The 26,241-nt window shown below is 49.3% G+C and overlaps 1 protein-coding gene across 16 annotated transcripts in view; it reads left to right on the top strand.

Annotated features, from left to right (window-relative positions):
* The window catches only part of PLEKHA7 (pleckstrin homology domain containing A7), a 232,005-nt gene that overhangs the window by 164,763 nt on the left and 41,001 nt on the right, over positions 1-26,241 (top strand). For 15 of the 16 annotated variants that reach the window (XR_015721534.1, XR_015721535.1, XM_045796579.2 and 12 more), the window contains 9 exons: positions 2,643-3,165; positions 3,652-3,738; positions 6,426-6,479; positions 16,916-16,984; positions 17,161-17,241; positions 18,330-18,479; positions 19,103-19,204; positions 25,285-25,393; positions 25,530-25,756. Coding sequence is in view for 14 of the 16 variants with exons in the window: in XM_045796579.2 (XP_045652535.2) it covers positions 2,643-3,165; positions 3,652-3,738; positions 6,426-6,479; positions 16,916-16,984; positions 17,161-17,241; positions 18,330-18,479; positions 19,103-19,204; positions 25,285-25,393; positions 25,530-25,756 (1,402 nt within the window). In the remaining 2 variants the exon portion in view is untranslated. Of the gene's footprint in view, positions 1-2,642; positions 3,166-3,651; positions 3,739-4,331; positions 4,452-6,425; positions 6,480-13,077; positions 13,159-16,915; positions 16,985-17,160; positions 17,242-18,329; positions 18,480-19,102; positions 19,205-25,284; positions 25,394-25,529; positions 25,757-26,241 lie in introns of all 16 variants that reach the window. The other variant, XM_087855330.1, reaches the window with a different exon arrangement.

Below are 26,241 nucleotides of genomic sequence, written 5' to 3'. Positions count from 1 at the left end.
GGGTGGGGATGGAATCAAGGACTCAGCTATTACAATGAGGAACAGAGTAGAAAGTGAAAGTCTTGCACTGTTGATGTGGAGGGCAGGGTGAAGAATATCTACTGCATAAGTAATTGGGTATAGAAATTGATTTTACATTTTGATATGACCAGTTCGTAGTGGCTGTATCAGAATATCCTGTTTTGTGCCTTTTGGAACAGGGAGGCCCCTTGGCACAGAGCAGGGTATGAGGGCAAGAGACCAGAATCTTTCTTTTGGGGTAAGGATGGGTTTGGGGGCCAGCAAATGGATCTGCTCTCAGGGGCAAAGCTGCTGTGGGTGCTCCTGCCTATTTCAGGGGGACCTTTACGTCTTCTTGCAAACTTATTGCCTCATCCCTCAACTCCACCATTGGTTAGTTGTCTTGGTTTGGCCTCTGGAGCTCACCATTGCACTGGGATTTTGGGGGTTGCCCCTAAATGGCCAGCAGCGAGGGCTTGGAGGTGTGGCAGACACTGCGGAAGCAGAGGGCACAGGCTAGAGGATGAGCTGAGGGCTTTGGGGCACCACTCTGTGGGGGACTCTGACTGTCAGGGTGGCAGGCACCGAGAGCCACCTACAGAACCAGACCAAAGGGGTTTGGGAGCAGAGCTAGGACATGCTTTGCATAGTCTGAATTTTGCTTCAGCCAGAGTGACAATGGTTGGTGAAGTATGGAGTCCCCAGGGGAGGCCCCCAGCCTAATTTCTGCCACTGCCAACACTGCAGTTTGAGGATTCAGCCACTGCCCTTCCTCGGAGACCCATTCCCACTCTGATTTTGGGAAATCAGCAGCAAATCCTGCCACCTAGTGGCAAACAGACACACTAGCCGGATAGACAAGTCTGGCTGAAGAGATCTTAAAATTACCTCCCATAATTGCCAAGATAAAAATAAAAAGAGAAGAAAGCTACCGTTTTTGAATGACAACTATTTCTAGTCCCCACAACAATCTATTAGGTTCTTCGTATCCCCATGTTATAGTAAGGAGAGTGAGGACATAAAAGACACAGAGGTCATAGTAAGGAAGTGATTACATGAAGTGAATTTAAGAACAATTAGCACTTCTCAAACTTTGGCCACCTGGAGGGCTTGTTAGGACACAGGAGGCCCGGCTCTACCCCCAGGGTTTCCGATTTGGCAGGTCTGGGGGGGGGGGGCTGGTAATCTGCGTTTCTAACGAGCTCCTAGGTGGTGCTGAAGCTGCCCGTCCAAGCCCATATGTGGATGCACTGGCTTAGAACAACGGCTGGCTGGCTATGCATCAGAACTTTGTCAGACCGTGGACAGTACTGCAGAGTGTGACATAGTTCCTGCCCTCTGAGGATTTACAGCTTGGCTGGGGAAGAGATGTCTTGCAAGGATGAAAAGGTTGCATCAATAAAAAGACCTTGGACAAGTTTCCTACAACGTAATAACTAGGTCAGAGTAGAGTGGGAGCCCTTAGGGCTGCAGAAGTCCTCTCTGGAAGGAGCATAGGAGTCGTGGAAAATGAGTGAGATTTGGGTGAATAGGGCAAGGGGAGCCCATACAGGTGGGGGAGGGAAGAACAATATTATGAGAATAGGGAGAGGCAGAAAGGGAGAACCCATTGAGAAGTTGCGTCAGTGTATCAGGCGTGGACCTGCGTTTTCTTGTCTCATTTACTGTTCAGAACAGCCTTATGAGGGAGATAATTCTGTCCTTATGCTACAGGTGAGGAAGCTAAGGCTTAGCGCAGCCCCGTAAGCTGCCTTGGGTCATCCAGCCAGTGGATGGTAGAGCTAGCATTCAAACCCAGGTCAAGCTATCTCTGCATTTTCCCACTCTGAGAAGTTGCCCAGGTGTGGAGGAGGCTAGGTGGGATTAGGGTGAGGCTCTCATTCCTAGGCCCCGGCAAGTGCAGGGGTGCACCTGAGCGGATGTGCCTCTTTAACTGTTGGGCCCTAGATGCCTGGCTTGCCCCAGCCCAGTCCTGTTGGAAGAGCAGTGAGAAAACAGCAGGACTGCAAGGTGGGTTGGGATCAGGCACTAGAGAGTGGTGTGTTCTGGGCTGAAGGGTGTCAATTTTATTTCATAAGCAGTGGGAGTCATTGATATTTTTGGAGCAAGAGAGTGATTGGATCCAAGCAGTTGAATGTGTACGGTGTGGACACTGGTTAGGAAGGGCTCAGAGTGATCTGGGGGAAGATGATTAAATCAGTATCTGGACTAGAGTAGTAGGAAAAGAAGAGAGTTGGTGCCAGCCACTTCCTTTGGTGTGAGGATACGAGCAGAGGGCAAGTCTCAGTGACTGGGGAATTACGGGGCATTTCCTAGAAACAGACACACCTGTTTGGAAGAGCTGACTGACAGCGAGAGGGAGAGGAGGAGGCAGGTTTCATCACCTTGCACTTGAAGCGATGGGAGTGAGGCAGTCGGGCTGCCTGGTAGGGTTGATACTCCCAGGTTGTTGGAGAACAACGGTTTTGGAGTGTTCCGCATAGGGAGTGACTGAGGTCCTGGGTGTCTGCTTTGATTGTTCTTTGGGGGTTCTGCCAGGGCTCCCTTGTGGGGCTGGCGCTGTGGATTTACTTAGCCGTGTTTCCAGAAGCCTGGCAGACCCTGTGCTGGTCGTCTTACCCGTCTTCCTCCTCTCTCCTCAGCCTGCCCCTGGACCAGACCCTTCCTCGCCAGGGTCCTAGCCAGTCACTGTCCTTCCCAGAAAACTACCAGACTCTGCCTAAGAGCTCCCGACATCCCTCAGGCGGCTCCTCGCCTCCTCCCCGCAACCTGCCGAGTGACTACAAGTACGCGCAGGACCGAGCCAGTCACCTGAAGATGTCGAGCGAGGAGCGCCGGGCGCACCGGGACGGCACGGTGTGGCAGCTGTATGAGTGGCAGCAGCGCCAGCAGTTCCGGCACGGCAGCCCCACGGCGCCCATCTGCGCCGGCTCCCCAGAGTTCGCCGACCAGGGCCGGAGCAGGAGCATGCTGGAGGTGCCCCGCTCCATCTCAGTGCCTCCGTCTCCCTCCGACATCCCTCCTCCGGGCCCCCCGAGGGTCTTCCCACCCCGGCGGCCACACACACCAGCAGAGAGGGTCACCGTGAAGCCACCAGACCAGCGGAGGAGCGTGGACATCTCACTGGGGAGCTCTCCCAGGAAGGCACGGGGCCACGCCACCAAGGTGAGACTCCGGAGGGCTGCCGGGCAGCTGGGTTCAGCATTAGGACACCAGGATCCTCATGTGGTTTGAACACAAATTAGAACAATTTCGAATAAGGAGAGGTGACACCCCTGTGGTACTTTTAGGTGCCAGGTGCAGTGCTAAAGGCTTTGCTTTAATGCTTACCACAACCCGATGAGGTAGGTGCTATTATCATGCCCATTGCACAGATGGGAACCCTGAGGCATTAAGAGATGAAGGATCATCCAACTAGAAGTCTGCAGGAAAAGATACCTGTGTTCAGTCGGTTCAATAATTTATAATAACCCGACTTCAGCTTTACCTCTCCAAGGAGCTTTCCCAGTTTACCGTTGTTGTAACCCGGTAAGAAAGATGTGGACCCCCCATTTCACAGATGAAGAGGGGTAGTGCCATGTGGCAGCCCGTCCCGGCAGAGAGGGGCAGAGGGCCGGCCCGCAAGCTGACTTCCTGTCTCCCCACTTGTAGAACTCCTCTCACGTGGACCGCCGCTCCATGCCCTCCATGGGCTACATGACCCACACGGTCAGCGCTCCCAGTCTCCATGGAAAATCGGTAAGCCGCTCCTCATCTCCCCTCCCCATGAACGTGATCCCGCCTGCAAAGTGCCGGGTGTTCCGCCACCCCGAGCCAGTCACCTGCAGTCTGCAGGGCAGCTGTCAGCCCCCACTTTAGAGACGGGGAAGCTGAGGCTCAGAGGAGTCCAGTGACTTGCTCCGTGTCATCCAGCTGACATGGGGTCCTCCCCAGATCAGAGGAAGAGCTTGGGGGACGTGAAGGAGAATGGGGGCTTTTCTTCTCTTTCAGGCAGCATTTTGCCTGCAGCATTTTCCCAGCCACGTGCCTTTCTGCCCTTAGCTCCTCTCCTCTCTCGTCCAGGTCTTTGCTTTGGTTAGTTACCTTTGTCTTCAAAGTCCGAGTCGGGGTGAGGTTGCACTGTTGGCTGCTGTTTCCTGAAGAAAACAAAACAAACTGCTTCCTGCAGCCCCTTTTCTGCCAGTGCCTTTATTTGTCCTGATGACAGAATTAATGCAATAATTACTTAATGGTGTCACATCAGTGCTGTCCCGGCACCGGGGTGAAGAGTAATTATAGCGTCGTGCTCCTGCGGTGGCTAATTTCCTCGTGATGTGTCTACACACCTGCAGCTGGAGGAGCTCTCGCTGCTTCTCACCCGCTTACGGCGGCACCAGGCCAGGTTGGCCAGCGTGCGAAATCTCGCCGTCGGCCAGTTACTGCAGCACCAGCTGACCTTTCCCGCCTGCCAGGTCAGCGCTGGTGGGCCCTCTCAGGGCCGGGGCCACCCTGGTGGGGGGCAGTGAAGTGACGTGCTGGCCCGTGTTTTCTTGTGCTCACGCTCTCGTCTGTATTTGCTGTCTGGCTCGTTCCCTCGCTCCCTGCCTGTTTGCTTCTGGTCACTACCGCCAGACACTGCGCAGTGGTGGCGGGGCCCACACCCCTGGTGCTGTGGAGGAGCTTGCATGTGGCGTGAGGGCCCTCACCTGTGGCTTCTCCGGCTGCGAGTAGTGACTGCCAGGCTGGTGTGTGGTCATGTCCGAAGGGCTGTGCTGGCTGTCACCCTTGTTGCCACCGTGGCCCTCCTTGGGATGCAGAAAGGTGTGTTTCATTGGTGTCAGCCCAAAGGGGAAAGGCAGGGTGCCCTCTCCCATCTGGACAGTGCCCTGCTGATGGACAAAGCATCCGCATATCCCTTATCCTAGAGAACCTCCCTGTACCTGGGAGAGGTTAGGCAAGACAGGAGTTATTACCACCGACAAGGTGCTGGATCCAGAAGGGGAAGCGACTTGCCCGGGATCCCTCAGCCAGTGGCATGCCGGCTGGAGCCAAAATTCAGGTCCTATCTGGCAGTGTTCTAAACCTTCTGGGACATGGAGGTCTGCAGGCAAGCTCCTCAAGGAGTGGCCAGGGAATTGCTCTCTGAGGCATCTTGAGCAGCTGTCCATACAGGATTGGTCCCTCTGGGCTGCACAAAAGTAGGCAGAGGACAGGAGAGGAAGTGGACAGGAGTGTCACCTTCTTTAACTGTCCTGTTTTAGTGAGCCCTGAGGGACTCAGGAAATGTACTTGGAAAAATGAATGTAAGGGAACACGTGCAAAACCCCTAAATTGTGAATTGGGGTGATTTTTAATAACATTCCTCTGCTCAGTCTTCCTTACTGCTACTGAAAGTGTATCGGGACTGGGCTGATTAGGGAAGTAGGGATGGGTAAGTGGACAGTTTAGGGATAGAAATAACATCTTGGAAGTCTCCAGTGTCCCTGTCAATGGTCCTTCAGGTCTTTTCATGCTTAAAAGTACAGCCCGAACATCTCATATTGTTTACTTGTTTGACATCAGAGATGTAAACAGGGCCCTTTCCCCCAGCTCTGGCTTGCCTCGGTTTGCCGGGAGACCTCTTAGCTGGTTGTGAGTAAGTGGCACCTGGGCCATTTTTCTTAAACTTTTACAGCCCCTCTGCCTAGCAGTTAGCTTCTGTGGTCCATTACATGGGAAACATGGGTCCTAGAAAATGAAAAGAATCTTTTGCTTATTCTCACTGTTCCTGGTAATTACACTGAAGAAGTCAATAGATTGTCAGAGACAGTGCAAGCAGATAGGTCTGACATTGAAACTTCCTCAGCTAGCTCCAGACATGGCCCCATGCTGAGCCAAGGGAGCTGAAAGTAGCTGCTGGGGCTTATCATCCTAGGACCCAAGATCAACATCCTGGGTCCCCAGATCAACTCCCTGTCCCTTTAGGGCATTTAGCCACCAAGGGTCATTTTGCTGCATGCATGTGCAGTGAGCTAGTGCAAAGGTTTGGTGCCAGGGATTGGAGCAGTGGTGATTGAGGGGCCCCTAGCTCAGGTGTTGCCTCTCCTCTTCCAGCTAGATGTCTCTAGTTCTGTCTCAGGAGCTCACCACTGGCCTCAGCTGCACCGCTGTCCTAGCCCTGTGGTGGTATGTGTGCTGTCTCCCTCCTCCCCACCAAACTGTCCCCCAGCCAACGGCAGGACTAGCTTGGCTTTTCCCCACAGTGACCTGCAAGATCACCATGCTGAGAGAAGGCTCTGAGCCGCGCTGAGACATTTGTGCTTCCTCCGTGGCCCTGGATGTGTCAGTCTGCTGTCGTTCCTTTACCCCAAAGCTGTGCAAAGTCCATGATTCACACATGAAGCCCCAAGTTTTGGAAACTCCTGGTGTTCGTAACTGGCTTTTTTCTCTCTGTGCTTCATTTGAAGGCTGACGATACCTACCTCCAGCTGAAGAAGGACCTGGAGTACTTGGACCTAAAGGTGAGGGACATCAGGCGTCTTGCCTCCCTTGGACACAACACCTTTCTGAGCATGTCAACCTCCTTGGAGCCAAGCCCAAAGCCAAAGGCTGTGCAGGTCTTATCAAATCTGGATCCCAAATGAAGACGTCTCCTGTGTAAATCAGAAGAGTTATTTCTTGCTGCCTCAAACTCTGGGCTCAGTTCTTTGTGATTTCTACTGTAAGATTTCAGGCTTATGGGATGAGGGCATGAGACCTTGATCTCTTCCATCCTTGGTCAGGATGCAAAGGCTTCTACATAGGAAGTAGTTCCTTCCTCAGAGCTGCCAGTGGGGTTGGGTTTGGTTCATAGGGTGCCACGGATGTGCATTTTCATCCACTAGCATTTTGGTGGACTATCTTGGTTTTGTTGCTGGGGAAGGATGTTCCACATGGAGTTCTGCAGCTCTGAGGCCCACTGTGGTCTCCCGTATGGATAGTCTCCCATCCGCATTCAGGAGAGGAGCGCTGGACGCCTCCCTGTAGGTAATAAAGCTTCAGGTTCGAAATCAGCCTTCAGAGCACAGAGCGCGAGAGAAAGCTGACGGGGAAGTGTGAGAGGCATTCTGCGTGAAAGAGAGCTGCTATTGTTTCCTTACCACAGCTCTCTGAAAGCTCCCACTGTGAAAAGCACTTCTGATGCCTAAACCATGAAATTGACTGAAGGAATGTGACCTTTAATTAACTGTGGGTGTGAGAGAGTGGGGGGGGGCTGTGGGAGGACACCCAGGCGACTGCCACGGGGCATGCCTCCTCCAGCTCCCCTGGGTACCTGGCTTGAGGTATTTTTAACGTGGGGATTGACATCCAGCCTTGTAGAAGCAAGAGGATGAACCTTAGGCCCTGCAGGAGCAGATGAGGGGGGCCTCCCCACACTGAGACAAGATCAGAGCCTTTGATTAGGAAGCAACTAGTTAGCTTCCGTATCTGATGAGCACTTGCTGTGTAACCAGCTCTGGAGAAGCCTAAGGGACATGTAAGAGAAAAAACGAGACTCTCTGGCCCTGAGAAACTCCCAAATGGTCTGGGTTAGAAAAAGAAAATCTCCCAAAGTAACACAGACTTGTTTATAATGAGCTTGCAAAGATCTGTCTGGCCTATGCCCAGAGTTGAGATAGTGAAGGTCACCGTGGGCTGTAATGCTGGGAAGCCTTCTGAAGGAGGTGGCATATGTTTGGAGCCTTGAAGAGCCAGAGGGTTTGAGTTGGTTGACATTAAAGGGAAGGGAACAGTGGGAGCCAAGGAAAGCCAGGGGGAGGGTGGTTTGGCTAGGGCTGGAGGAGGCAGACCGTGCATATTCCTGATTCTTTAGGAAGGAGGGGTGCAGTGAACAAGAGTCAGACTTGGCTTTCTGACGTGAGCAAAATAAGGAGGGTTCTCTCAAAACCAGGACGTTTTCTAGCTTATGGGAGAGGCAGATCACACAGAGCATGAGTGAGTATTGTAAATATGGTAGTCATGCCTCAGGATGCAAAATGTACAGCCCAGCCCATCCTGCTGTGCCCTGATCCTGGGCATGGTCCTTCCACCATGCCCACCACCCCCACCTGACCTGGAGACATCCACCTTCACCTGCCCTGTGTTACCACCTTGTCTCCATTCCCTGGGCTCCCCAATAAGCCAGTCACCATGCCACCCCTCGGTTTTTCTCACCTCTGCCCTGGGGCCATGCAGTCAGTCAGAAGTATTTATGGAGCATTCATGATGTACCTAGGCTGGTAAGAGAGGTTTGGTTCCCCAGCAGCATGGGTGTACCTTGAAACAGTCCTCAGAGTGCTTGGTGCATGGTGCATGGTGCAAGAGAGAGCTTAGAGAGGCTGAGCTGGAGTAAAGGGAAATCTCTGTCTTCTGATTCCTGTTTGTATGGGAGAGCAGAAACTCACAGCTGGTCCTGGAGGGAAGATTCAGTTCAGGTCTGTTTTATTTCAAGATCGTAGAATTTGAGTTAAAAGGGATTTAAAGAGAGAAACTGAGGCACAGGATAGCAGAGCCAGGAGTCCTTGGGTGTCCTGACTACCAACAGAAGCTTAGTATAACAATAGAGGGTATAATATGTGACAGTCACTGTGTTTCACTGCTGTTAAATTATATAACTCCCACAGTATCCCTGGAAGGAAGGTGTTGGTATCTTTTATTCACTGACTAAGGCTCAGAGAAGTAAATGACTTTCCCAAGGCCACATAAGCGGTTACTGAGGAGTTGGTATTTAGATATAGCTCTGACTCTGAAACTTGAGTCACCTTGCCTCCCAGCCTCTCTTAAAATGCTTCTTCCACTACTGTGGACCCAAAGGCATTTCAGTTTTTGATGGAGCTGAACTGTGGTCATTATCCCAGGAAGTGTGTTTAATGTGATACAGGCAAGGTGCATCCCTGGGGTGTTCACTAGCTAGGAGCTGTCTGCACCCAGAACATTAACCAGTGACGCTCTGGAAGTTGTCACTGTCATGGAAAGCAGTTATGTTGATACCAGAGTTTCCCCAGTCTTATTTTTGTTATTCCAGTTGCTAGCTCCTCTCAGAGAACTTTCCCCCAAATGAGCTGCACTGGTAGCAGGGAGATGCTGGGGTTTGTGCTGTGTGTGAGTTGTCTGTCTGACATGGCTGCCAGAAAGGTTGGCACCACCTTGGTCTCTCTTCAAGGTGCAGAGAGTACCCACATCAGGACCTGCTCTGCTCAAACCCAGCTGGGGTATAGGGCTCCCAGATGGTGTCTCACTTCGGGACTCAGATGAAGAAAGGGCTGGAAGCAAAGCAGAGGTGTTGAGGGTTTCTAGAACCATGGCTGAGGATGTATTAGGTAGGGTGCTTTTGTTTGCAGGTGTCTGAAACCCAAATCAACCTGCTAATAAGCCGAAGAGGGAATATACTGGTTCTTTTAGCCAAGGGCTACATCCCCAGGGCTCAGGCCATGCCATCACTGTTCTGGTGTATGGGCTGTGTCCGCATGGCAGTGAAGGTGGCCACCTGTAAACCCAAGTTCACTTTCTCCCTCCCCAGCATCCCCATGGGTGGACACTTGCAACCCAGACTCCCTGTGGAGTTGGGGGAGGGGTTCCCTAATGGGAAAGCATGCTGGGCAGAAACAGGAAAGTCTGCTGCACTGCAGAATGGTGGAGAGAGTTCTGGGTAATTCAGGAGCCCTAGAGACAGTCTACAAAACTCTGAAATGTTACCACGTGTCTTCTGTGGCTGCAAGGGGGAATGAAGACAAATGGATAGCATGTGTCAGATGTACTTCAATTAAAAAAAAAAAGATAAGTGGATAACAGCTACAAGTAGAGGGGTTTCTGAAAGGACCTGCTCAGGTTTTGGGGAACCCTCCCATCTCTGGGTTAGTGAAGCTAGATGAGCACTGCGGGGCAAGGGAGGGGATGCGTGTGACTGTGTCAGGAAAACCCTAAGGCCTGTAAACTCTTGAGATTAGGACATGCTCAACAAAATGAGCCGATGCAGAGCTCAGCTGGGGTCCCTGAGATGAGGGCCCTGTGGACACTGTTGAATGGGCCCTGAAGCCCAGCCTAGGTGTGGCGATAGCGGTGGCACAGCCCCGCCATGACAGTGGTTTGTGAGAGGTTCCTCTGGGTTCTTGGGGGGAGAGGAAGGAGGGAAGCCTCGCTGGAGAAAAATAGCCCCCTATCCCTACCTGGTTGGCCTAGGCTCCCCCATGTCCCTGTTCCAAAGGCCACAGACTTAAGGATCCAAACTCTCACCTCACCATGACCACCACCCATCAGCTGATGCTCAGCTTCCAGAATCAGTTGGTGATGTTTGCTTCCCCACATGTTGTGGGAGCTTTTTCTCCCTAAAGTGAGCCTTTCTGTTGTGGTGCCAAGTGCTCAAACAAAGGTGTACTCCAGTCTTTTAAAAGACACTCTGTATTAACGTTCTTTTTGCAAAATGTTTACTTATCTGGCATTTTACTTGTTGGTGCCAGGGTGGAAAGGACTCCTCCTTGATGAAGCATCTGTTCCTCCCTGGTGGTGTTTGGGTGCTTGTTGTTCATTATTGCACTTGGAGCAATAGGAATTATTATCCTCACCTTCCTAACCAAGAATCCAAGCATCAAGAGAGGTCACTTCCACAGCGATAGGTCTGGAATTTAAACCCAGGGTCTAACTTTACTCCTGCCTTCTTTCCTCCGTGTACCATGTCCTTTGCCCACCCTAAAGTTGTAGTCACTGAATTGTGTTTCTGGCATCATAGTTCTGCTCTTCAGAACCGTGTACGCTGGCTAGGTCTGAAGAAGCAGGCGTGGGGGCCGCTGTTGTTGACAGCTTAGATTGCTTTTATGCATCTGTGAAGCACAGCTGGGAAGGGGATGTGGAGGGGAGGGTATCCGCTGCTGCTCAAGGGGTGCCTTTGTAGGTAGAGCAGATTGCAGCCCACCCCTCAGAGGCGGTGGTTCCTGATTGAGGGCTTTGTCATCAGGGGCTCTGGTCGCTTGGCCTCTAGCCTCTTCCTGACTGAGCCTGAGATCAGGGCTACTCTGTTCAGGGTCTGTTTCCAAAGTTAGCTTCCAGAGCAAAGTTTCGTAAGTTGTAGTCTGGGATACCACCTATTTCAAGATCACCCAGGAGCTTGATGTTTTTTAATGTACAGATTTGGGGGGTTCTGTTGAATTAGAACCTCTGGAAATGGTGCCCAGAATTCTGCTTTTTTGTGTATGTTTTTGTTTTTTTATTTTTATTTATTTTTTTAAATAATATTTTTTATTATATTATGTTAGTCACCATACAGTACATCCCTAGTTTTTGATGTAAAGTTCCATGATTCATTACTTGCGTATAACACCCAGTGCACCATGCAATACGTGCCCTCCTTAATACCCATCACCAGCCTATCCCATTCCCCCACCCCCCCTCCCCTCTGAAGCCCTCAGTTTGTTTCCCAGAGTCCATGGTCAAGCACGAAGAAGTTTGAGATCGGTTGTTCTGGAGCAGAGATTATTAACCCTGGCCAATAACTAGAACAACCAGGGGAGCTTGTAAAACGAGTGTCAGTGCTTTGATCCTACCCCTTAGAGACTCTGATCTACTTGGTAACACTCAGGTATTATTCTTTAAAAACAAATCAACAGGGGTATCTGGGTGACTCGGTTGAGCGTCTGGCTCTTGGTTTCAGATAGGTCATGATCTCACGAGTCATGGGGTCAAGCCCTGTGTTAGGCTGCGTGCTCAGCACTGTATCTGCTTGAGAGCCTCTCCCTCTCCCTCTGCCCCTCACTCCCATTCACATATGCTCTCTCTCAAACAAATAAGTAAATCTTAAAAAACAACAACAACAACAACAAAACCTCTCTAGGTGTTTCTAATGTATGGCCAGGGTTGAGAAACATTGTTTCAAAGCAGTGGTTCTCAAAGTGTGATCCCAGACCAACAGCATCAGCAATACCTGGGAATTTGTTAAAAATGCAAAATTGCGGGTCCCACCCCAGATCTGCTCAGTGAGAACCTGTGAATGTGCGGCCCAGCAAATCTGTTTACGGTTGACCCTTGAACAGTGTGTAGGTTAAGGGCACCAACTTCTCGCACAGTTGCAAATGCAGGTGTAACTCGATCCCCCAAAACTTAACTCTTAATAGCCTGTTGTTGACAGGAAGCTTTACCAATAACTAAACGATCAATTAACACATATTGTGTATGTTACATGTATTATAGATTGTATTCTTATAATAGAGTAAGCTAGAGAAAAGAAAATGATAAAGTCACAGAGAAGAGAAAATTTATAGGACTGTACTGCATGTATTGAAAAAAAAATCACATGTAAGTGGGCCCTCACGATTTAAACGCTTGTTCTCAAGGGTCAGCTGTGTTAACAAGCCGTCCAGGAGATTCTGTGGTGCGCACAAGTCTGAGAATCACTTTTACAGTAGTAGTGGTTCCCGGGTCTTGGCTGCACATCAGTATCCTCCAGGGGGGCTGTTAAGGATCTGGCTGCCCCAGCTCCACCCCAAGCTGATTTACGTCCACGTCTCTTGGAGTGGGACTCAGGCACCAGTTATTTTCCCTCAACCACCTGGGAGATGCCAGTGTTCAGCCAGGGCTGAGATGCACTGTTTTAGCAGGTAGGGACAGTGTTCCCTCAAAGGAGCTGATTTGGGATCGCTCGGTAAGACATCTTTATTTAGATGAACAGAAGTGTGGAGGCGAGGGTCTGGTGGACCGAGGGTGAAAAATATGGTGCAGGGACGAGACCAGTGCCTAGTGCCATTCCAGGGTTTCAATATCTCACAACGTCAGGTGCAGGAGGACAAAGGAAGAAGCCGAGTTTCCTCTTGCCTTCTGCAGGATGAACTGGAAGGAAATGGGCCCTGACATTGGCCCTCTCACATAAATGAGCCTGCACGAAGATCCTTCGGGCAGAACGTCTTGTCTTCCATGTTATCGCTGAGGGCAAGGAAGGGAAAGGCCAGCAGCTGGGAAGCAGCACAACCAGGCTGAGAGGCGATCATTTGAATTGCACACATACATCCCCCTTAAGGTTTCCCCTGGCCAGTTCCCCAAATTCTGGCTCCTTCAAGTGTCTTTTGATGTCTCACCTGTTACGTTTTGTTGTATTTGCCTTTTTGTCTGGAACAGATAAAAAATAATGAACCTTTGATCAACGTGCTTTACAAAGTGCTGAAGAAGTCAGCACGGGGCTGTCGGCCCAGGAGAAGCGTAAGATGATCTGATCTGTGTCTCCAAGCGGGGCCATTCCATTGCTTCTGGCTCAGTGCCGACCTCATCACTTGCTTAACCAGGGGCTCTCCTGACCGCCCCCAGGCTTCCTGCAAGTCATTTTGGTTTATTTTTTTCTCCTATTGATACTCCCTTCAGCATTTTGGCTGGTGCACCAGGCTGAGCCTCTCATCCGCGGTGTTCTGTGACTCCATGTTTTGTGCTGCCACGGGGGTGGGGGGTGGGGGCCTTGCCTGGCTTGCCACCAGCTTGTGTTGTGTTCCCATTCTCTCTCATCTGCCTCCATGGTGAGGACTGACCTCGCCTGACACCAGTGTGGTCTGTGTAGTCAAGTGTGAGTTCCTTGGGAAGGAACAGCAGTTCCTGGTCACTTTGGAGGAGCTGGGGTATCCTGAGATTCCATCCATCTGCCTCCATGGTGAGGACTGACCTCGCCTGACACCAGTGTGGTCTGTGTAGTCAAGTGTGAGTTCCTTGGGAAGGAACAGCAGTTCCTGGTCACCTTGGAGGAGCTGGGGTATCCTGAGATTCCCCGCTCTGGGATTAGGGTGGCTTTTCTTCAGGGCAGGGCATTGATATTTGAAAACAGTCTAGAGCAGGACTAGAACGAGGTGGTTCCCCCCCCCCCCCAGGATCCCCGCTTTGATGATGCAGGAGCAGCGCCTGAAATGGGGCCGGCTTTTATAGCTTTCCCAGGGAGGCTGCAGGTTGGGAAGCAGATGCTGTGTGCAGTCATCCCAAGCCCCGAGAAAAGGTGTGGTTGGGATGTGTGGAGGGTGAGGTAAAATGCCTGGTGGCCTTCAGTTCTCTTCTGGTGCACAGACTCTGATTTCAAAGGGATGAATGCCCGCTGACTTTCACTTTTTCTGGGGACAGAGATGCTGGAGACCCATAGTTGACATTTTAAATGGACCTTAAACATTGCTATCACAAAGCACAATTTTAAAAGGAAAATTAGATGTAATAAACTCCTTGTGGACACTTTGTATAGCCTCTCTGGAACAAAGCTAAATTCAGAAGTTTCAAGGGCCTCTGAGCTGTGTAAACACTTCCATGAAGCTCGTGCTCTCAAGCCTGTCCCTTTATTCCATAGGAGTAGAGCCACCTCTCTCTATTTTGTTACATTCACAGGGTCATTAAGCACACACTTCCCAAATATCCTCAATATGCTGGGCCCTGGCTGGACTTTAAGGACACAGAGAAAATGTGTCCCAGTCCCCACAGTCACCCCTAGTCAGGTTACTGTCGATGGAGGGGAGCAGAGCATATCATCTGATGTACTAAGGCCCATAGACTGGGAGACACGAAGTATGGGAGGACCTCCCCTGAAGGGCACCAGACCCCTTGGAGGGAGGGAGGGAGTTAGGGAAAAGCAGCTTCTGTCACCTCTGTTGAGTCTCCAGTCCTAACAGACTCAGCCATTTGAATTCCTAACTCGTAGCACCTTAAACGGGAACAAGAGAGAGTTACTTCTTAGAAAAGAAGGTGTACTTAAATTCTGAGATGGAAAAGAAACATTATGTGTCAATCTATAACGGAAGTGAAAGCACAGAAATTTAAGAGCATTTAATCAAGGGGCAAATAGTCCTAAAACATTAACTTCTAAGAAATTCCATATTACTGATTTTTATAATGACTCTGATTCATCCCTGAAAGGTTGAATTTATATTCAGTTCTATGAAGGCAGCGTAGGACTTACTTTTAGAAACCTTTCCGTCAAAAAGTTTAAAAGGTTCAGCTTTCTCAAAATGCCCTTTTTGTGTAGAACACGTCATTCCTTTCCTGATGGTGTTGGGTAAATGAGGCATTGCTCAATTAGATTCTCTGCCTTGCTATTTTCGTATCAAAAAGATATCATCTGTTAAAAGCTCCAGTGAAATGAAGGAAAGAGTTTTGGTGGGAGGAAAAAATCTCCACAGCGTATCTCAATTTGAAAATGATTTCTTCCGAGGAAAGGAGCCAAGGGTCAGCCCCTTGGAGAGTAGACAAGCTCATTGCCCTCTGCTTTGATGAAGGACTGTGACACAGAGTGACCTCCTTACCTTTACCTGCTGGGTTCCCCTGAGTTTAAAGGCCCAAGTCCTGCCTGGGAGGTCAGCTGTTCGAGGTTCACAGGATTAATTCCACCCCCCCCCATCTCCGTCTGCTTCCTCTCCCCACCTTTCCCACCCCTCTGTCTTTGCAGGAGCCAGCAGTTTGCTTGTGGATTGTGGCAGTAGTCCGTGTGTCCTGTGACTGTGTGTGTGCATGTATGTACACATAGTCTGCCAGTCTGAAGAGCAGAATTTGGCTGGAGTTCTACTTTTTCCAGGAATTCTGACCCACATGTGTTTCCCTTTGACCTATATCCGATGCAATAAGCATTTTCCCTGTGCCTTCCAGCATGCCAAAGTCAGGGCTGACTTTTACCAAGATAAGTAAGACGGTGGTCCCTGCCCTCTGCTGTGTGACCAAAGGGAGCACGGGAATGGGTTGAGGGTGGGTCTGCAGCTAGACTCTGTCCTCAGCCCAAGGCATGGAGAGGGTATCGTCCCTTGACCTTTGCGTTTGCTAATGATGATAGGGAGAAGGAGTGCAGGACAGTTGGGCACATGAATGGCTTGAGTTCTGAGGGGAATGTTTGCCAATATATTTCTGCTTCGTATTCACACAACTTACTGGACCTCTCAGATGGGGTAGGGAGAAAGTGAGAGCCATCTCTCCAGTGGCTGTCCGTCCATCGACACTGGGACCCTCAGCATAGTATACACACCATCTATCTCATGGAAGAGAGGGGTTCCACACTCTCTTTCCCTGTCACATCTGTAAAGTGGAATTCAGCAAGATGGCCTTCATTGCATGGGGCACACTCGACCTTGCTCTCTCTGACCATGGCTTGGCCGTGGGGGTGTATCTGTGGAAAAGTCCCCCGACCCCTCACCCGACACAGCTTTTGGCAAGTAGGAGATTAGGGGAAGAGAAAACATGGGCTAAAGAGTTCGGTTTAGCTTTGTAGGGATCAGTGGGAGATGCCAGTGTGGTGCCCACATGGGGTCAGGGGAAGGATGGACAATGTTGTGAATGCCCGCTGACGCATAAGTTTGGGTGATTTTTGTCTGCTGTTTTTTGGTTTCCTTTCTTGAGAGGACAGGGTAACTTGTGACTTATACAGATATGACCTGCCTCGGTTATTCAGGGATCAATTGAAAACCCCAGCCAGGAATTATCCAGGTTCCTTCATCCCCTGACCTGATTCTCTTCCCAAATGGTATAGGGTGAGAAAGGCTGACCTTGCTCCTGGGGAGGTAAGCAGCTCAGAGGCTTCCTTAAACTAAGGCTTGGCGATGCCCCAGGGCCTCACTGGTTCCTCCTGGTCCACCTCACTGCCCTGGGCTGGGGGTCATAGACTTCTATAACTTGGGTAGCAAAACTCTGTCTTTTAAATCTTCCAGGATTCATACTGAACTCATTCTGGGCAAATTGAAGCTTCCATAGTCAATGATACCATAACTCGAATATCTACTTTTTATTTAAATTTGAGAAATTTACAAGTGCTTCTTGGATTACAAAAAGGTTTTGGCTTTTCCCTAAAATGAAGCGGGCATAAAAATCAGGTCTCGCCTGAGTTTTTGCCCATTTCATGCCATGACCCTACCCACCAAGACTTCCACACTCGTCCATCATGGGGCTAACTCCCTTTCTCGAGATCCAATCCTGAACCTTGTGGTTAATCTCTTTTAAATTGTTCATCTCCCAGATGACGGGCCGGGACCTTGTCAAGGACCGAAGTCTGAAGCCGGTGAAGATCGCGGAGAGTGACATTGACGTGAGTGAGCAGGCTGACAGGCTTGACCCCCTGGCTGCCTGCTGCCCCCAGACCTGAGGCGGGCAGCTTCAGGCAGGGCTTGGATGGTTCCATAGCCGAAAGCTTTCTGATCACACTTCAAGGTCGTGTCCTTTTCTCATCATCCCAGGCCCTCTCCAACTTGTTCTTGCTCACAGGTCAAACTGAGCATCTTCTGTGAACAAGACAGGATCCTCCAGGACTTGGAAGACAAGATCCGAGCCCTCAAGGAGAACAAAGTATGCCTCAGTTTTGCATAATCTCAGGCTGAGTGGAGGGGGTTTAGTCATGCTGTCTTTCCTCAGACATAGATTGCACTCTCATGTCCTAGGTATTCCTTTATCCAGAACAGGTATTAGTTGATTCAGAATAATGTGTCCGCTTCCAGGGGCATTTCTGCCTAAACCTGGAGGAAATCTTATGGGGAGACTTCTGCCTGCTTATCCCAAGTGCCACCTACCCCTCCTCCACCTTAGTTCTGCTCTGGCCTGCCTATCCTTAGAGGCCTCGTGAGGTCAGCCTGGGAGAGGAGGGCTCCGTTGGCTTATATGTGATGACCCCAAGTCCCTGAACTCCATGGAAGGGGGCTGCCTTGGAGAAAGTGGCCACAACTGTAACAGGACAGAGGCTGTAATTTCTTAAAGCTCTTTTCCTCCTAGAATCTGGGCTATGGTGGAAGCAAGTCCGGATGGGAGGGGAGGAACCGGCCAGGGGCTGCCCATGTTTGGTTTCTTGGATACTTAATGTGATTTTTTTTTCTTTTTTGAATTTTAATAAGGTATTTGTGATGCTGGAGATTCATAACATGCCCTTTTCCCCAAGAAAACTTAAGAGAACTTTTCATCTACTCTTTGATGTATCCTTATAGTTTATCTCATAAAGAGTGGATGACCTTGGGGCGCCTGGGTGGCACAGTCGTTAAGCGTCTGCCTTTGGCTTGGGGCGTGATCCCAGAGTTCTGGGATCGAGTCCCACATTGGGCTCCTCCGCTGGGAGCCTGCTTCTTCCTCTCCCACTCCCCCTGCTTGTGTTGCCTCTCTCGCTAGCTGTCTCTCTCTGTCAAATAAATAAATAAATAAAATCTTAAAAAAAAAAAAAAAGAGTGGATGACCTTATGCCCACTTCATAGATGAGAAAACTGAGGCACAGAGATGTTAGGAGGCCACCAGTGGGCAGAGTTAGAGCTGGAATCAGAGGCCCCAGCTGGGCAGTGGGCCCTTCAGCCTCAGTTAGATCCAGCGGGTTTGTTTAGTTCCTGGCATGGGATGGGGAGGCCTGCAGGGGCTGTCCTGCTATCCCATTGTTCTTTGGCCCTTGCCCGGTGTAGGACCAGCTGGAGTCTGTGCTGGAGGTGTTGCACAGACAGATGGAGCAGTACCGGGACCAGCCCCAGCACCTGGAGAAGATTGCTCAGCAGCAGAAGTTGCTGCAGGAGGACCTCGTCCACATCCGGGCAGAGATCTCCAGAGAGTCCACTGTGTGTAGAGGGTGTGGAGGGTGGCAGACACTCCCCTGCCCCCACCCCCCACTCCCAAGACGGGCTGGGCAGGGGGCTGGGCAGGGGTCTGCTTCTCCTGTCTCACAAGCTGTAGCTGAGTTGGTGGCCAGGGATGAGAGTCTTGGAGTAGCAGAACTTCTCCAGGCTGCCTCCTGATAGTAGCTCACCTTGTCTGGGGGCAACGTGTCTGTCTCTGCTGGTACCTCAGGGTGCTTTCCGTCAGCGACTGCTGTATGGCTACAGTGACACCCAAGGGACCAGATTTCTCAGAGCAGGCTCTTCCCCTGATCTGTGTGCGGTTAATTCCAAGACATCAGAGTTTCTGCTTTTTTATTTGTCCATCCGATGTGGTGCAGGCCCTTTCTGCCAGGGCTGGGGACCAAAGCATCTCCAATGGTGGGAGAGGGGACAGTTCAGGTGGCCAGGGTGAGAGCAGGAATGGGAAGACAAGCCCTGTCTCTCTCCTCCCAGGCCTGCCTGAGACCTGCTGGGCTCCCCTTCCCTACTGGCTGGGTCAGGAGTGGTCAAGAGCACAGGTGCTCATGGGGCCGTCTGGGGGACAGGGGATAACTAAGACTCAGGAGCATTTCCTTGGCCAACAGGAGATGGAGAATGCCTGGAACGAATACCTGAAGCTAGAGAGTGATGTGGAGCAGCTGAAGCAGACCCTGCAGGAGCAACACAGAAGAGCGTTTTTTTTCCAGGTGACCCGAGGGCTCTTCATCCCTTCTGAGCTCTGTTCCTTCTGAGAGCCTTCACCTGTGGGGCTGTGAGCCCTATCCAGGGGCCTTTTCTCCTTCCGCTGGGTCTCAGCTTGCCTGCCGCCCAAGCTTTCCCTCGGAGATCCCTTCCCCCTGCCAGGCTGTGAGGAGAAAACTCACCTCAGCGCCCCCTACCTCTCTCCTGTCGAAGACAAGTTCTTGGTGTTTTTGTAAGGGTCTTACTACTGATCACTTGGGGAAATAGCCCTGAGAGGAAGGAAATACCAAACCTGAGAACCTTACAGAGACTCGAGAATGATCTATGTGCCCTGGATTCTCGGCCCCAGCTTGGCGCTGCTCACTTAGATAGCAGCAGGAAGCCCCGCCTCCTTCCTTCCTTCCCTCTCTCCCTCCGATTCCTGAAGTTAGATGTTATCAGTCCTTCACCTGAGGAGGTAATGTGAATCCAGGTGCATCTCGGTGCCTCCAGTCTGCAGGCGGTCACTGGCGTTTCTAGGGCCAGGCTGGGAGATACCCATCACCTTGGCCACTGCCCCACTCAGGAAAGGCAGCTAAGCTTAGAGCCCTGGATCCTCTGCCCTTACAAAGCAGGCCATTCCACTGATGGCTGCTTCTGCCCCCAAAGGTGAGAGAAGAAAGGCCCTGTGTGGTTTTTGTTCTCCGCAGTTGGGTCCTCCAGCTGCCCAGTGTTTCCCCATTGTGGTGCCCGATCAGGCTTCTGCCCCACCCTCAAGTTTTTTAAAAATGGAAAATAATCTGCTTTTGAACCCTGCTTCAGCTCTACCATAGCTCCTCTGTCAGGGTCCTGACATAAATTCGATGTGTTTGAAATCAGCAAGCATTAATGGAGACTTCTTGTGCCTGAGGCACCATGCTAGGCCAATTTTGGTGCGAAGCTTGCTAATCTATGAACTAGTTCTAGCCCAGGCTCTTCCTTCAAGTGATTTCATGGATGTCACCTGCCCAGAGAGTGAAGGAATTCAGGAGGTGTTTGGCCTGCGAAAAGCCTGCTGTCCCCCCACTCACCGTTGGGAGCTGATTCCCAGAAAGCCTGGTCTAAGCCCATGTGGAAAAGACTCTTGCCTGTGGCTCAGGGCTGGCCTGCTAGGTCCCCCAGAAGTTGTCTGTCTCCTGCTGCTGCTGCTTTTTTTTCCCGCCTATAATTTCCCTGTCTCCAAACTAGCATTTTCCTATTCTTATTTGGTACCCCAGCACTTGGCATAGTGGCTTGAAAATACAAGGTGAATATTGTTGACCATGTCCTTCAAATGATTATTTTTAGTTACTAGTTCCTTAAACCGTTCTATCCCGTCATGCTTATCTTCTTGGATCTTCTTTAATTAATTTTAACAGTGATTTTCTTTTTTAGCTTTTCATTCCTTGTGTTTCTATAATTATAAAAATAACACATGAATGCATCTCTCCAAACAGGCCAAACAATAAGAAGCAAAAGCAAAACTGAAATAAAAGCTCCTCTGCCCCACTTCCCTTTCTGACCCAGTCCCATCACCTTCCCTGTATGTAATCCGTGCCATCCCTGTGCAGTGTCGCCTTCCATACCATTTGCTGTGCATTTGCAAACATATGCCCATCCATAGAATCATATACTTTATTTGGGGGTGGGAATTGGGTTTACTTAAAGAGGAATCATACTTACACATTATTTGGTAACTCACTTTTTTGTCATAACTTCATGTTGTGGAAATCTTTCCAGGAAAGATACCCCCAAGTTTATGTTGCCTGATACAGTAGCTATTTAAATGTAAACATAAATTAATTGAAATTAACGAAGATTAAAAATATATTCCTCAGTCACACTAGAATCATTTCAAGTGCTCAGTAGCCACATGTGTCTAGTGGCTGCTGTATTGAACACAGATTATAGAAGATTTCCATAATCTCAGAAGGCTGCGTAGAGTAAAAGAAATTAGTTCTTAGCTGCTGCATAGTATTTCGTAGTCTCAATATTCCATACTTCAGCCATTCTTTTCTGGTGGGCATTTAAGTTATTTGCAGTGTTTTGCTTTTATAGATGGTACCACAGTGGACATCTAACTGCCCTTTCAAGCTCATTTATGAGCGTTTATCTATGATGGGCTTCTAGGGTGGGCTTGCTAGGTAGAAATGAATGTACATCTTCAGTGTTGGCGGATGCCGGCCAGTCACCCTCTAAAGGGCTGCACTCATCTGCCCTCCCCTCTGCAGTGAATGAGGGTGCTGAACCTGTTTAGCCACATCCTCTCCAGCACTTGACGTAATCAGTCTTCTTAGTTTTTGCCAGTCTGCTGGCTGAAAAAGGACATCTTGTTTCAATTTGCGTTTGTTTAATTACTAGTAGGTTAAACATCTTTTTATATGGTCATTGGCCATTTGTGTTTCTACCATGCCTTATTTCATGGTGACTTAACATAGTGCAGTCCCAGAATCCCTTTTTCTGCTCTGGAAAACAAATGGGTGCCATGTACAAGTCTCGTCCCGGACTCCCTGAAGAACTTAACCACGTAAGTAAGTTACGAAGAGATAGGCTAGTTTGAAGCCTAGCCCCTGCAGCTTGACTGCCACCTAGCCTGGTGGCGTTGCCCATGCTTTCCCTGAGTGCCACAATGATCTGGGAGGCTCACAGAGCCCTTCTTTGAACAGGCTTTGTGCTAACTTGTTTGGTGTAATTCTAGGCCAGGCAAGCTGTTAGAGTCCTAAATAAATCATGGTCAGTGGAGGTATGCGTGCAGCCCCATGTACACATTCTCAGGAACGGGGCTTGGAGACTTGCCTCCCTTTAGCCAGGTTTGGCTGTGAGAAAATTCACGGGCTTTTCAGTAAAGATGACTGTCTGCATTTATAAAGATCCCCATGACTACCTGCACAGGGAGGCCAGAGGATAAAAGAAGATCGAGGTAACTACTGTGAGAGCCAGTGATAGATGAGGCTGCCTGTCTGTGTCCCTGCTTCTGGACAATAAGTTCAGGTGTTCGCTGAATGCAGTACATAGGAGCCTTTCTGCCCAGCATGGTGTGAGGATCCAGGGATGAAGCACCACCCCCTGCTCCCCAAAAGCTTCCTTCACCTTGTCATTAAGTTCTGAAATTCCATCGTCCTTGGAGAACCTTAGAGGTTCTCTGGCTTTTGCTTGTCCTTGCTCTTCTCTTACGTGTGAGGGTGACAGAAAGGCTAAATGGGGGCAGGACTGTGAACTGACAGGTCAAAGTATACCAGGTAGACTGCCAGAGGAGAGGGGAGAGAGTTGATTTTAATGTGACACTCCTCCTTTACTTGTTCCCAGCACTCTGCTTGGGGACCTCCGTTCCTGAGATAATCCTGTTAGCTTACACACACACACACACACACACTCACACACTCTGCCATGTTCATGGTTCGATACCATGTCTGTCTTAGGACACTCGTGCTTTGGTGTGGAGCGGAGCAGCAAGCCCATTCCTTATTTATTAGCCCTGAGGATGTGCGTTGGTGCTGGAAGGGTGGAGCCAGTACGAGAATGTGAGCTTCCTTAGGAGGGAGGCTTCAGACATCTGTTGTCACAGCTGTTGAACAGCATTGGATCAGGGAATTTTATGTGATTGGTCCTTTTTTCACTCACCGTCCATGTGCTGAGAACCTGCTGGGTACCCAGGCCTGTATACCCAGGGGTATACCAAGGGCACAAAGTCTACTTGAAGAATCAGGCAAGTCCTAAGTATCTCACATGCGAGAATTCTTCCACTCAGGGGTGGCTGGGTGCCTTGAGAGGAGATGGGGTTTGAAGCCTTTGTTTTTATGTCCGTGGGCAGTGACCAAGGCTACCTTCTCCCACAGCAATTTAAAAATTAAAAGAATATTTGATGTATAAACAACTCTATTAAAAGGTGCCCCCAGGTTAATATACAAAATATGTAAAGGCCTTACACAAGTCAACACCAAAAAAACCCAAAACAAAACAAAAATCATTAAAATCATTTAAAAATGGGTAGAGGACCCTAGTAGGCATTTTTCCAAAGAAGACATACAGATGGCCAACAGACACATGAAAAGATGGTCAACATCACTTACCATTAGGGCAGTGCAAATCAAAACTACAATAAGATCACCTCATACCTGTCAGAATGGCTAAAATAAAACAGACAAGGAATAAATGTTGGTGAGGAGGTGGAGAAGGAGGACCCTCATGTGCTGTTGGTGGGAGTGTAAATTGGTGCAGCCACTCTGGAAAACAGCGTGGAGGGTTCTCAAAAAATTACAAATACCATATGATCCAACAATTCCTCTACCGAGTATTTAGGCAAAGGAAATGAAAACACTAATTTGAAAAGATATATGCACCCCTATGTTAATTGCAGCGTTATTTACAAGAGCCAGGATATGGAAGCAGCCTAAATGTCCATTGCTAGATAGCTGTCTAAAGAAGATGTGTTATACACATACACACAATGGAATGTTATGCAGTTATAAAAAAAGATGAACTCGTGCTGTTTGCAGCAACATGGATGGACCTAGAGGGTATTATGCCGAGTGAAATAAGTCAGACTGAGAAAGAGAAATATTATTTCAGTCATGTGGAATCTAAAAAACAAAAGACTAAACAAAAAAGGCAGAATCAGACCTGTAAGCACAGAGAACAAACTGATGGTGGCCAGAGGGAAGGGGGTTGGGGTGACGCACGAAACAGGTGAAGGGGAGTGGGAGGTACAGGCTTCCAGTTATGGAATGAATAAATTGTGGGAATAAAAGGCACAGCATAGGGAATATAATAATATTGTAATAGCGTTGTATTGTGACGGATGGTAGCTACTCTTGTGGTGAGTGCAGTGTAAGGTATAGAGACATTGAATCACTGTTGTACACCTGAAACTAATGTAACATTCTGTGTCAACTATACTCAGTAAAATGCCCAGAGTCCCTTAATCACGATAAAACCTGCTCACGTCTTTCTAGGACCGATCCCCGTCTGCTTCCGTTTGTGACTTGTCAGAGTGTGCATATGGTCGTGTAGCCTGCCTCTTTTCCCATTGTACTTTTAAAAAAATAACCGTTTTATCACATTATTCACATACCACAAAATTCACCTTTTTAAAGTCTACAATTCAGTGGTTTTTAGAATTTTCAGAATTGTGCAACTATCACCACAATCAGTTTTATAACATTTTCATCATCCCTGAAAAGAAACCCTCTCTCTGTTAAGAGTCACCCCTTGTCCACACCCTCAACTCCCCAGTCCTGCTCTAGAGAACTGCTCTTCTACTTTGTGTCTCCATGGATTTATCTGTTCTGGACGTTTTGTGTAAGTGAAATCATATAAAATGTGGCCTTTGTGTCTAGCTTCTTTCACGTGGCATAAACATTTTCAAGGTTGATCCATGTTGTAACACGTATCAATACTTCATTTCTTTTTATTGCCAAATATTCACGGCTCATTGTGCTCTTAAATGAACCTCAAATCTCAGGATTCAGCTTTGTCTTTTCAAAGATGCTCTTTATATTCTGGGGATAGTGTAACCTCTAGTCTATGCCTTCTCTTCCCTTCTGCCATGGTTGCTTAAAGCAATCTATTTTTTTTTAATTGTGATAAAATATGCATAATGTAAAGTTTATTACCTTAGCCGTTTTTAATGGACAGGTGAATAGTATCAAGTACATTCACACTGTGCAGCCAATCTGCAGACTCTCTTCATCTTGCAAAACTGGAGCTCTGTACCCGTTAAACAACACTCCTCGTTCCCCTCTCCACCCCAGCCTCTGGTAACCACTCTTCTGTCTCTGACTTTGATTACTCTAGGTATTTCATAAGTGCAAGTGTACAGTATTTAAGGCAGTCTATTTCTAAATTAGGGGGAGGCAACATGAATCAGTGAAGTCTCCTCTGAATTTCTCCCCTGGATTTTGGGCGTCTTCCATATGTATGCTTCCCTATGAAGCTCTGAGGCAGGCGTGAGTCTAGCCCTGGTGGAGTTTCCAAAAGGGATGCTGTCCCCCAGGGTGAGGGACTATGTCTGAAATGACAGCGTAAGTCCTAGTGAGAAACTTCGGTGAGGTGCTAAGAAGGAAATGAACCATCACCTTCTCTTTTTCAGGAGAAATCGCAGATACAGAAGGATCTCTGGACGATTGAAGATGTCATTGCAGGCCTGAGTGCAAATAAAGAGAACTTTAGAATTCTGGTGGAGTCGGTCAAAAATCCAGGTGAGTGGGCCATCTTTCTGGGGGCACGGGGGGTTGGAGGCTAGCACCCACATATATAGGCTGGCCCTTGGGGAGGTCAGCTTTTTATGGCATAAGTCACTCCCCTTGTGCTCCAATTTCCCTCCATGCCCCTTAGAGAGAAAAACGGTGCCTTTGTTTCCTCACCCGCCTGTGCCTTCACTCTTGACTTCTGAGAGCAAGCCGCCCCCACAGCCCAGCCCTCCCACCAGCCCTGTGCGGACCCCTCTGGAGGTTCGACTCTTCCCCCAGTTGCAAACCTATGTGCCGTACCGACCTCATCCACCCCAACTGAGGAAAGTGACATCCCCTCTTCAGTCACCAACCAAGACGAAGCCCAAAGTTGTAAGTATCGATGACCAGGAGCTGAGCGCCACTGTTTTCTCTCTGGGAGATGTTTGTCTCTCTCTGTCCTCAGGTCAGCTTCTGTTGGAAGAGAAGCTTTTGGGGAGACCTGGGGAGACAGAACTGAGCTATGAACAATTAAGGAGTAGTTGTGCTTTAGACTCCCAGAACTGGCAGCGCCCTTAGAGAGGATCTAGCCCAGTCTTCGCATTTTGCAGTTGGGAAAAACTGAGGCCCAGCAAGAGGACGTGACTGTGCTAAGTAGGGTGGAATTTGTGATCTGTATCGCGCAGAGGACTCCGTGCAAACCTGTGGTTACAGAAGGCTGTGGGTGATGGACCCCGCTCAGCAAAAGAGTATCTTTGTCTCCACTGGCAGTTGAGCGCTCTGCTGGGTTGTAGGATACGGTTGATCTTCACAATAACCTCATGGAATATAGACAGGAAGGTCTGTATCCCATCCCACACTAAGAGAACTGAGGCCCA

The sequence above is a fragment of the Ursus americanus genome, chromosome 24 (genome assembly GCF_024610735.1).
Source record: "Ursus americanus isolate L20-20 chromosome 24, mUrsAme1.1.p, whole genome shotgun sequence".
NCBI lineage: Eukaryota > Metazoa > Chordata > Mammalia > Carnivora > Ursidae > Ursus > Ursus americanus.
Note: the sequence above shows the minus strand (reverse complement) of the source record. Positions and strands in the feature narration are given on the sequence as shown.